At 34.3% G+C, this 13,089-nt stretch overlaps 1 protein-coding gene across 1 annotated transcript; it reads right to left on the bottom strand.

Annotated features, from left to right (window-relative positions):
- Positions 1-1,351: 1,351 nt before the first annotated feature.
- Positions 1,352-11,162, bottom strand: mAChR-A (muscarinic Acetylcholine Receptor, A-type). Its single transcript, XM_036375514.2, has 5 exons — positions 10,604-11,162; positions 5,925-7,113; positions 5,680-5,851; positions 4,118-4,254; positions 1,352-3,753 (listed from the first exon to the last, which is right to left on the bottom strand). Exons 2-5 carry the CDS (start codon positions 6,845-6,847, stop codon positions 2,931-2,933), a joined length of 2,055 nt encoding a protein of 684 aa, XP_036231407.2. The 5' UTR covers positions 6,848-7,113; positions 10,604-11,162; the 3' UTR covers positions 1,352-2,930.
- Between the last annotated feature and the right edge of the window lie 1,927 nt (positions 11,163-13,089).

Here is a 13,089-nt window from a genome sequence, read left to right as displayed (position 1 = left end):
AAAGCTAGAATGAAGTTAAAGAAAAAAGCCAATAGTCTTCGTTGCTATTGCCTTTAAACTGTAATATAATTATTTATAATTATCTTTCTGTTAAATAAATAAATAAATAAATAAAATAAAATGTATTCAAAAAAAAAATAAGAAAAAATTAAGAAGGAATATTAATTAATATAACAATTAATACAAGAAAATATGCATTATAGAAAAAAAAACTTAAAAATAATGAAAAAATCTAGGGTCAGTAAAAATATATAAAAGTAATAATAAATAAACAAATAAAAAATAAATAAATAAAATGAAAAAAAGTTAAGAATTAATACAAGAAAATACAAAAATTATAATTCAAATAATCATCGCAAGCCCCAGAGTGAGTACTAAAAATAATAATTAATTACATAACTACAAAATAACATAATTGCATAAAAACAGTAGACTAATGTCTATTCACAATTCACTGCACGATGCTTTAAAAATACTGCTTCCATATTGCAAGTGTATAAAAATTAATACGATGCACCCTAATACCAGAGACGAATAATACACTTGTTATTGAAAACTTTAAAACCCAACCGTTACTCCATTGTTGAAGTGCAAAACAAGAAAAATCAATAAAAGTAATAAATTAGTGTGTGTTTGTGCATGCCTTTGCTACATAAATAACCAACTTTTGCTGCTATTTTATTTTGGTATGTATGTTTGTAGTGTGCCATGTGGGTTGGTAGGATACTGTGTACACAAAATTGCACATATGCAATCGTACGAAACGGATTAACGGTATGTGTTTGCAGTTGACTAATGGAGTTTACGCGCAGCTGGAAGTGCACACCTATACATATGTATGTGTTTAAATGGTAAGCATGCAATTCTACACGCGCACACACATACACTTACATAGAAAATTATATGGATAAATTTATACTATTAGCACTTATCTATATATAACTATATATGACATGTATGTGTGTATGCATGCCTGCTGGTGCGCGCAAATGCTGGTATATTAGTGCAACGGTATGCTACTATATATTTATGCACTTTTATTTATTTATATGTAAGTGTGGTTTGGAAAGGTCAACGCCTGTATGTACGAGCATAATTTTGCATGTGCTTAGGAAGTTAAATTTATTAGCTAGTTACGCTAATGATTTGTTATTTATTGTTTTTTATTTTTGTTGTTCTTATTTCTGTACTCACAGGTATGCGAACAATTACATTTTCGGTTTTGAAATTTATATACTTATGCTTTGTGTTATACATACATGAGTGTATGTATTAGTAATTTGTTTATATTTTTTTTTAGATTTTTTATTGTTCTAGGAATTACGCTAAACTTTATATATATAGGTATATATTATTTTTCAATTATATTTACGAGTATTTATTAAAAAATCAGTACTTTGGCGGTATAAAATTGTTTCCTATTGCGCGAATACTTATAACAAAATATACACAAAAATAAAGGAATCAAGTCTTTCCAGATAACACAATTATCCTTACTTAGGTCCTTAGGTTAAATGTTATATTGGTTACATTTGGTTTTTTCATTTTTGTTGGTGCCAAAAGATAAGAATTTTATAATCTAGGTGATACAATACACATATGTATGCATTTAAAAAAAATATATATATATGTATATCCAAATGTACATATATCTACGATTATCTACAAGCTGGTGCACACATACACATATAAGTAAATATACTTAAATACAGGGTTGCAAATAATGCATAAAAAAAAATTGAATTCTTTTTTTAGATAAATTGTTTCTTTTATTTTGTAATCCCACAAATATTACTTAAAAATAATTTTAAAAGTTCTAACCCCAGAATACCGAATTTAAAAAGAACACAAACTTTGGTTGCACCGAAGCTACAAATAAAAAAGTTTCCATACAAGAACTTTATTTATTATTATATATAGTGGTCCGATCTGAACAATTTGTTCGGAGATTGTACGGTTGCCTTGGACAATAATCCATGTCGAATTTCGTAAAGAGATTCAAGTCAAGCTTATCATTTATATATTAAATTAATAGGGTCTCCGACGTTTCGGGGTAAACAAAATTAATTTCAAATACCGGTTTGAAAAATTAAAAAAAAAAATGCTAACCCCAAATTTATAATTAAAAATTAAAAATAAAAAAATGTTTTGAATTTACATTTTTCGCGTTTACGTACTTTGTGTTCTACTATTTTGAATTAGAGTTCGCAAAGAGCCTTCATATTCAAAAATCAACTTTCTATCAATTTTTAGTTCTGATGATTTTTGACTACGATTTTGGGATTAAAAATTCAATTCCAAAATTTTAAATTCCAAAAATTTTTAAATCCAAAAATCTATCACTTAAATATGCAATTTTTAATCTCAAAGTCCTAATTAAAAATTTAAAATCAATTTTTTTTATACAAAAAAGTTTTTAATTTAATTTTTAATTCCAAAATCGTAACTAAAAATTTAAAATCTAATTTTTAATTTAAAAATTCGCAACCCTGCTTACATGCATACAATCATATGCATATGTGTGGCAAGCAAGTAAGCACGCAGTTTCAACAAACCGGAAACCAACTGCTCACCTTATGCCTATGTAGTATATATCTGTGAGTATGTATGTGTGTTTACCAATATATTCTTATGTACTGCTATTGTTAATATATATAAAGACAATATCTAAACCACATTACTGAAACATATAAACGCTAATATACAAATACTATGCTACATACACAATATCATTAATATTCCCCACCAGCTATAGACACGAAAACCGTTAGCTTCACACGTGCCGCAACGCACCGAACGCCAAACAAGCGCTTAGCTTATTGCATACCCTTGCACTTTTATTATGTGTTAATTTTAGGATACTGTTTCAATTCGAAGAGGCCAGCATTACCCTCGCGGCGACGCATAATCGTCCCCTCCATAGGCCTTACTCAGTTGTACACGCCACGCGTCATACCCTCCCTATTGCGTGTGTGCCACTTGCAGGTAAGTATGCGTATATAGGTCTTGCGGAAGGATGCATTGCACAGTGCATAGCATACCGGATTTATGGTCGAATTAATGTAGCATAGCGCATAAAAGAACTGCCATAATTCATTCGGTATGCAGTCGGAACATGTGGTAAGCGGTTTGATTAGCACCAAAATATTGTATGGCGTCCAGGTGATGATAAAACTTAAGAGGATGGCCGATAACGTTTTGGCCGCTTTGGATTCTTGACGCTTCTCTTGTGATTTCTTCTTCTTCTTGGCGGCGACACGCGATGTGGCATGCACATGTTTGACTAATTGTTTGGGTATTACCTTCGCATTGAGCGGTATGCGTACATCGTGTGATACATGCGACATGCGTCTGCCCAGCGGTAAACTATATTCGGAATCACGTGATGAGAGTGGTCGTCGTGATGGCGGTGCTGCGCTTATAATCGGTAGCGATACGTCTTCGTGTATCATTTTGATTGATGGCGCATCTGGGCCATTATTGGCGCTAGCCCCATCCGAGGGTAGCCGTATTAGTATTGTATAAACGGAATCTTGACTTACGGAACGTGAACTGATGCGATTATTGCCGGGTAAGGAGCGTGAATCGCGTGCACCCGTTGCCGAGGAGATCTCTTGCAGTTGCGAGAGTGGTGTCATGGGCGGGCGTAGTGGTGTGGGTGAGACATCGGGTAAGAGTATGCTTGGCGGACGTACACCACAGGCGCTGCCGCCTAGTGAGTAGTTGTCGCGTACTACGCTCACGGAAGTGCAACTGTAAGTGTTCGGAAAAACATTGAAAATTGATAGGTGAAGATTAATAAATGCTTTTAGAAAGCATTTCTAAAAATATGAAATTATAGTAATCAATAAAAAATTAATTAATAATAATGGCTAGCGCCAGCGCCCAAAATTACACAAGCAAAAAAATTTATAAAAATCCCTTCTTTCAATTGATTCAGATAATAAATTCTGTTTGTTTATGGATTTCTAAAAATAATAAATAATATTGGTTAGCGCGAGCGCCTAAAATTATGCAAACTATACAAATTTATGTATATAAAAGTCCCGGTTTTCGATTAAAGATCAAATAGCCTTAATATTATCAACTAACCAATAAATAAGTTTCTTTAATTTACCCATAATCCGAAGGTTCCTCTAACTCATAGGGAAAATCATCGGACTCTTCACGTCCAGAATGCCACCACGCGATACACCATTCCTTAATGCCACCAAAGCACGAATATGATTTTTTGATGGTATTGGTACTTTTGATCTGTTAGATAAAAAGGGTGACTTATAGTAAAATAGCAAAATAGATATATAAATTTTTTAATATTCTGAAATAATTTTAAAATTACAGGGTATGGCCACTGTAGAATTGTCAAAAAATCGTTTTTTTCGCTTAAACTTATAGTCATAGAAACAAGTTTCATGTTGATTTGTAGCTAGGAAATTTTTTTTTTAATTTTTTCCCTCGAGACATCGCACGATTTGTTTATTATAGTCAACAAAATTAACCGAAAAAATTAATTTTTCATCAGCTTGAGATTCAAACTTGATAAGTGTTTCAGTAGTTCTGTGAATAAATGATTACATGACAAAAAAAATTAATGAATGATTTTGATGATTGACATGATTTTATGCCCGCTACAATGCTATACCCCTTAGTCAAACAGTTATAACGGTAAAAATATGTAAAAAATCACGATTTTTCAAAATTATGCGAATTGCGCTCTTTAAGGTGTGCTCAAACTTAGATATTTCTAATTATACCCTAAATGTAGGCTATAATGAAAGCCCTTTACTTACAAATGCAAGTACCAGATTTTTTCTGTAACTAGCTTACAGCAAATTCATTAAATTTAATTTTAAATAATTTGAAAAAAAAAAAATAACATTGGTGTTTTCAATTTTATGTTATTATTTTCTAAGACAGCACGACAATATTTGGTCAAATTGTTCAGATCGGACCACTATAGCATAAAAACTGCCATACAAACTGACCGTTCAAAATGAAGTGCTTGTACGGAAAACTTTTTTATCTGACAAGATATATTCATGAAATTTGGCATATATTATCGCTCAAAGCAACGCTGCACTCTCTGAACATATTGTACAGATCGGACGTCTATAGCTTACAGCTGCCATATAAACTGACTGAGCAAAATCAGGCCTTATATGGAAAACTTTCTTATTTGAGATATTATTTTCAGGCAATTCGGCATAGATTATTGTCCAGAACAACGTAACAATCTCCGAACATATTCTAAAAAGATCCTATAAAGATCCTTTTATACAGTTTTATGCCATAAGAAATGCAACTTCGGTGTAGCCGAAGTTAACGTTATTTCTTGTTTTGCTTTAAAGCTATGGTTTTCATAGTTTAAATATGAGCGGCAATCACCTAAGAGTAAGCTTAATTTAAGAAAATATATTATTTTAATATATAATTATATAATTTTCTTTTTTAAACATAATAAAAAAGAAGCAATTTGTTGAAATTTTCTAGAAATTAAAAAAATTTCATGAAGTTCGTGTTTATATAATTTAGATTATAACAAAAATTTATTAAAACATAAGTTTTGAACTTTTTGGAAACAGAGTATTAATATAGGTTAAAAATAATACCTACAATAAAAACGTTTTAAAAGTTTGAAGCTTCTCTTAATGAAAACAATATAAACTACACAATACTCACACTTGATCTGCGTGAATGTAGACCATGATAACCGGTATCGATGACCACATTAGTCATATAAACACTTTCAGCATCGGCAGAAGATTCGGAGCGCGGACGCCGCCAATCATGACCATCACCAGTATTGCCAAAAGGCAAGATGCCCGTGTGGTTTACAGCAGTATTTTCGTCGCTAAAAAGAGTACAAAACGTTGCAATAGTTTTGGGATGTATATGTTAGAAACATTGAAACATCAAGCGCTTACCTTGAGTTCGAGCGTTTCGAAGAGTCCTTCTTTCCCGCCTGCAGATTGGGCAAGTCCTTCTGTCGCTTCTTCGTCTCACGCCAAATGCGATAGTATAGCACGCACATAATCGTTACTGGAAAATAGAAAGCCGCCAACGCTGTGCCAAACGTAATGTATTGATTGGTCTCGATAAACTGTATATAGCACTCATATTGCGGTACCGTACGTTGTCCCTCAATATATGGCCAACTGTAAATCCACGGCGGCCACAACAGCAGACTTACGCCCCATGCAGCGCCAATCATGACCGCTGCTCGATTGGTGGTACGTTTAGCGCGATATGTCAAAGGTCGTGTGACACTAAAGTAACGATCAAAACTGATGATCAACAAATTCAATACGGATGCATTCGATGCGAGATAATCCAGTGCGAGCCATGTATCGCAGATATGTGGACCCAATGGCCAATAGCCTAGTATGGTGGTGACAGCAAACAGTGGCATTGATATGAGCCCGATTGCAAAATCGGCAATGGCCAATGAGAAAAGAAAGTAATTACTGATTGTTTGTAGTTGTTTGTCGATTTTAAATGAGATCATAACCATAACATTGCCCGCCACTGTTAGCAAGCTAAGTATGGCGGCAATTAAGCCCATGAACACCATTGATGAGATGGAATAGCTAGGTCCCTTCGGCCCGAAGATACTGGTGATATTTGTTTGATTTTGTGCTATTTCATTATCTAAGATAATCACTGTGGTCACATTGTCCAACATAGCGGTGAATACAGATGGCGCTAATGTTGTTGTAGTTGTCGTAGTTGTGGTTGTGGTCGTCGTCGTCGATGTTGTCGTTGTCCGGAATGACGGTGCCAGCGGTTCCAATATGCTGGGCGGCCCATGCGCCGGCATTGCCAGACGAGCAAAAAATAACGGGCCCATTTTGATTTGTTGTTGTTGTGTGTTTCGTGTTAGTTACAATTATAATTTTCCTTTTTTTGTTGTTGCTTTCGGTTTTTTTGTTGTTATGTTTTTTTTTTGTTTTTGTTTTGCTTGTTTTGCTTGTTTAGTTTTAATTATTCCACTGATAGTTTTGTGCAAATATACATATGTATTGCTGTTGTTCTTTAATTAAAGCTTTTGTTGCCAAGTACCCAGATGATTAAGCTTCGTGCAAAGCGTACGAATGTGTTACACATTAACTGGATCTGTAAGGCATAAGAGACATTAGTGATGATATGCATGTAGGTATACTCTCCAGTATGAAATTTTAGGTTTAAAACTCTGAATATTCTTAAGCTCTAGCAAGGTTATATGACAGTCTAATTCCTACGACAGCCAGTTCCTGCTTTACTGCCGACTTAAGCCTACAAGGTACTGCCATTTCGGCGATGTAACTCTGTTTGAATCGGTAAGTAACAAGTTAAGTCTATGATAGTCGGATCAACTTTGCAAATAGAAAAGAATTCGTGTTAAAACCAAGTCTGTCAAGGGGTTATACACAATTGTTGATTTGAAAAAAATCGATTTTTTTTTTGCATATATAATACATCAAATGTACTTATATTTGATAATATTTTGCGAAAATTCGGAGTTGATCCGGAAAATGATTACATATTTATATGGATTCCTTAACTTTGTGTAAGCGGCGCAATCGAACCACTGCCACGCCTACAAAATACCATTAAACGAAACCCTAAAGTGCCATAAATAAGTACTATATTAAGATATAAAACTGTAAATTGGCACAGGCTATTGCAGTAGCAAGGATCACTTCTAGGTTAAAAATTTTGAAAAAATGGCCGTGTCCCTCTAAGAGGTTTAATGTATATATGTATTCCCTATAGCACTTAAGATACAATACCCAAATGCGGTTAGGTTAGGTCAGGACAAATCCTTTAAGCGCCGCTATGATCACTGTAAAAATACATAAAATCCATCTGATTCATTCACTTTCCAGTATACAAATCAAGAGCCAATTAATGTATTCAGGTGAAACTTTGCCCGAATAGTGCGCTTATGGCCAACTTATGACCAAAGATTGTTCAAATCGGTATATCGATTCAAAAGAGTATAAAATGTTATGGTGTTTTTTAAGGAGATAACAAGGACTACAACGAATTACGTCAGAAAAAAAGAATAATCTCAAAACAAGTTACAAAGCCTTGCAGAGTGGCGAATCGAACAAATTAGTATAATAAACATAAACATATAACTGGAATAACATAAACGTCATACAATTTTCTTGTTGAGTTATTCTTTTGTTGCATTCAAGCAAAGACGAAAAAGGTATATCAAGATTTGAAAGCACTGCCCATCGAATGCCGATACCACGCCATATTGCTACGACTGTAATAACTGCAATGGGTACTTGCAGCAAAATGAATGAATGACGGAAGTTTCACTTCCAATTCAACACATCCGATATGTTGATCGATTCGATGGTGTAAGCGGCAGTTGCAACTATGCCGGATGTTGCATGTACAGCTGATATGTGCGTTTATTTTAACTGACTGAAAAGTATTATGCAAATATTTCTGCAGAAACATAGAAAATCAAGTTTATTCTATTGATTTTCGCAAATGTCAATAACAACTCACATCATGATTGTTTAATCTTTGAAGCATAACATTTCCGTGGTGTAGAGGCCAAGCTATTGTGGAATTGTTATAAATGCCGTGTCCAATACTGATGCAGAATATGTCAACTTTGACTCATATTTTCGCATATTCTATTGAATTTCTTCAGATTTATGAGCAGAGTACTCCTTGTGTCTAGGAATACCAGCAGTGAATTTTATAAAATTCTAGCATCTAACAGTGATAGTCTAGCGACTAAGTCATGTTACCGAAAAATCTATATTGTATTTACAGGTTGGCTGCAAAGCTTCTGCTCTCACCAAGAAAGAGCAATACTAGCTCCACATTGTTTTCCTCAAGTTGGTACATTTGTCATGAGAGCACATGCAAAGTTACATGTCCTTCTGTCTACCACCATGATCCTAAATTGAAATAAGAACGTTTACAGTGGACTGAAGCTGGTTGTTCGGTTCCAAAGCAGGTGAAGTCACAACGATCAGCAAAGAAGGTTATGGCATCAGTTTTTGGGATGCAAAAGGAATTTTGTTGATTGATTTTCTGCAGAAAGGTAAAACAATCAACTCTGTTTGCGCAGTATTGCAGTATTTTTTATAAGCTGTATGAAAAAATTCGTGAGAAAAAACCTGGTTTGCAGCACAAAAAACTAATTTTTTATCAAGACAATGCACCTGCTCACAAAGGTGTTTTAACAATGACAAAATTCAACGAATTAAAGTACGAACAGCGACTACTTTCTCTGCAGAAACCTGAAACAATTCCTTCGTGGCGAGCATTTTTCGGAAGGGTATTTTGCAGAGCTTGCGGAAAGTCATTATAGGGATGGCATAAAATTATTTAAGGATCATTGGAATAAGTGTATTGAAGTTAAGGGAGATTATATTGAATAAAAAAATATATTTCGTACCAAAAACAGTATTTTTTCATTTCGAGCGCAGAAACTTTTCAACCAACTGTATCTATTTATATGTAGGTTCACAGTTTAGCTTGGAAGAGAGTTTCAGAAATTGCAACAAAGAAGAAAATATTGATACAATTTTTTACTACAAAATATCAGAGAGCACCATACTTAGGGGATTTTGCAACATCGATTACATACTAGTTTTTTGTTTTTGTTTTCCATAAATACCCAAACTCGCTCAGTCTCCTAGAGATTTTTGGCAAAGACCAAAAGCATACATATCACTCTTTGAGGAATCTCCCGAGGTCATTATTAATGCAAGGTAATCCAAGAAACATTTTAAAAAGGTCCGACCACAACTAGGCTAAACAAAGTAGGTCGAAATTGAACTTTTACAGGGCTGCGGAATATTTTGAAGCAATTCAGCTTCTGAATCAGCTTTTTGAATTAATCTATGTTTCTTAAATCGAAATCTTATCTGAAAAATAGCTGCCGACGATATTTTACAGGGTTACATGGCTTTTGAAGACAATTTAAGCATTTATTACTGGTACACTTATTTTAGAAAGTATAATTTTAAATCAAAACTCGATTTAGCTATGTCCGCCTCTCTGTATTTTCCCGAATTAGTCAGTTTTTTGAGTTATCGAGTTAAAATTTTGCACACGTCGTTTCCTTCGCAAGAAGTTGCTCATTCGTAGGAATTGCCGATATCAAACACCTATAAGATATGGCTGCCATACAAACTGACCGATTAAAATCATGTCCTAGTATGGAAAACTTTTTTATTTGACAAGATACTTTCACAAAATTTGGCATGGGTTATTGTCTAAGGCAGCAGTATAAACTCCGAACAAATTGTTCAGATCCGACGAATAAAGGATATAGCGGTCATGCGTCTTTTTTTGTTTTTCATTAATATTCTCACTTTTCACTAATGGTAAAACTCAATACGTATTCCTTATCAAATCTACATTTTGCATACTAATCTCTCAAAGTTATGCAGGCCTCACCCAGAATGCATGACAGCGCTACTAATGCATTTTTAATAGCATACAAATAGGTGCACTGCCTGCGCGCACTCATCGCAGCATGTAAATATTGACGTATATGTATGTATGTGTGTGTAACACATTTCATAGCTGTTAACATTCAATACAAATGGATGATTTGTACGATTATAGATAGATAGGGACCTACCGCATTGTGATTGTGATTGTGCGTGCTAGCGTTGCCACTGCCTCCAACTTTGTTACTGCTGCTGCTGCCGTTGCTGCTGCTCCAGCCAATACTTTTGTCTGCAGTTGGCCGTTATTGTTGTTGCTCTTATCGTTTGTGTAACTGTTGTCGTCGTCGTTTCTCATGCGAACTCGTCGCATTGCCGCTTTTGTTAACGCCACAGTTTGACAGTTCATTTTACATGCAAATAAAGGAGTTCCTGTCTTGTGTCCTACTGCCGCACTGTCAAGCTGGCTGTCATGCGGGCGATTTCACGTCTCAACAAATGGCATATAACCGATGTACATACATCTGTATGTATGTATGTATTTATGAATACATGTACGCGGATGCGAATGATTGTTTATTTTGTTTGCGTTTGGCGTTGTTGCTGCTGTTAGGCGATAATACAATAGTTGTTGTTGTTATTTATATTGTTGTTGTGGTTATTTTTATTGTTGTTGTTATTGTATGATTGTTAATATATGCTGTTGATATTACGGTGGTGCTAAGTGTTATTTTGTTATTGTTATTGTTTATATTGTTTTCTTATTATTTACAGTTGTTGTTGGCATTATTGTTGTCACTGTTGTTTTTGTTGTTGCTACAGCTGCCATTGTATTGCCCGTCACCACACTTTACTAATTCACAAAGTTAATCAAAATGAGAGCACTGGAAAAGCACTTAAACACACACACACACACAGACACACAAATACATGCACGCACGCAAGCGCGCGAACACACAGAAATCTGTCCGCTTACATACATTCACCTACGACACTTAAAAATACAAATATATAGCGTATGTATGTTTAGTACCTATAAACATAGATATGTATTAGGGTGTCCGCAACGTGACCTGAAGTTTCGGTTTTTGCCCTAAAATAATTTTTCAACGCCATAAAGCTCATTATTTTCGATAAATATCATGCCCAAATCGTGTATTCATTGTTTGTAACATGACATTTTTAAATATTTTTTATTAAACATGTAAACCTACAATTTTACAAAATGGTATTCTAACACAAAATTTAACGCTGTAAAAAAATATTTAGATAATTTCCTCCATAAAACCAATCTTTCAAAGGTTATACACAGTTAAAGTTATATATCAAATGTACAGCATTCATGTACACCATGTGGTATGAGCAACACAGCATGTATACCATAGATCACTTGTATGAATGCACAGTATATTTGATGCACAACTTTAACTGCGTATAACATTTAAACGGACCGTTTTATGGAAAAAAACACTCCCCCCTTTGTTTTAGAGACTTAAATTTTGTATTATAATATTCTCTTTTCAAAGCTGTAGGTTTACTTGTTTAATGCAAAAGATCAAAAAAAATCCATGTTATATATAAGGGAAAAGTAAAACGATTTAGGCACGGTTTAAATTGAAAATAAGGCGCTTGTTTACGTAATATCAATTTTTAGGACTAAAACTGAGACTTCAGGGGTCTTTGGCAAAAAAAAAACAACTTGGGGAAATAACGGACATCCCAGTATTTATATATGGCTTGGTGTATAAATATGTGCGCTGGCTTATAACAGCTGTACGTATGTTCCCTGTTATCGACGAGTCTAACACTACATTAACGGCAGCAGCGCGAGGAGCAGGAGCAGGAACAGCAGCCCTTCAACAGCAACAGCATAAATAACAACAACAGCATAGTGATGTACACATATGCTGTTGTGTTAAAAGCAAACTGTATGTGTACATGTGTGTGTGTGGTAAGCGTTCACATACACTTTGCTTGTTCTGCCTATAGAAATTGCCGCTCCCTAATAGCCAACTAGATGCGTTGCGTTAGTTGATAGCGTTGCTGCTGCTGAAAAAATGCCGTGCTAGTGCAACACACAAACATACACACATACATATATACATGTATTAATGTATGTTTTATCTTAATGGATTTAAAATTTTTTCACACTTTGACCCACTCTCCATACACATATACACGCACAATGGCACACATGCACCTGCACATTTATGAAAGTATTTATTCTTGCACTTTGTTTAATTAAATTTTAGAATAACATTTTTGTAATTACATTTTCCAATTTTCCGTTCATAAATCCGCTGCTAATCCACATCCTCGCAGTTACACGACGCTACATATGCGCATACATAACACTACATGTATGTGTGTGTGTGAGTGCCATACAACCACCGTGACATTAATTCAACTAAACTGCCTCACAGGCTTGGCTGTGGGTATCCCTATTTTTCAGCTTTTATGCTCAACAATCGGAGCAATTTCTAAACACATTTTTTTCACAATTTTCACTTACTTTTCAGCGATGCTTTCATTCGACACATGTGTGTATAAGCGTTTTTTAATACAGTTATTCACTATACACCAATAATTATTCTATAATTTTTTTGTTTTACTTAATTTATTTAAATCACATTTTATGCACTTAATATGATATAAGTAAATAGGTAAGTAAGTAAGTGCT

The sequence above is a fragment of the Bactrocera oleae genome, chromosome 4 (assembly GCF_042242935.1).
Source record: "Bactrocera oleae isolate idBacOlea1 chromosome 4, idBacOlea1, whole genome shotgun sequence".
NCBI classification, from domain to species: domain Eukaryota; kingdom Metazoa; phylum Arthropoda; class Insecta; order Diptera; family Tephritidae; genus Bactrocera; species Bactrocera oleae.
The sequence above is the reverse complement of the archived record's forward strand: the minus strand, read 5'-3'. Positions and strand labels throughout refer to the sequence as shown.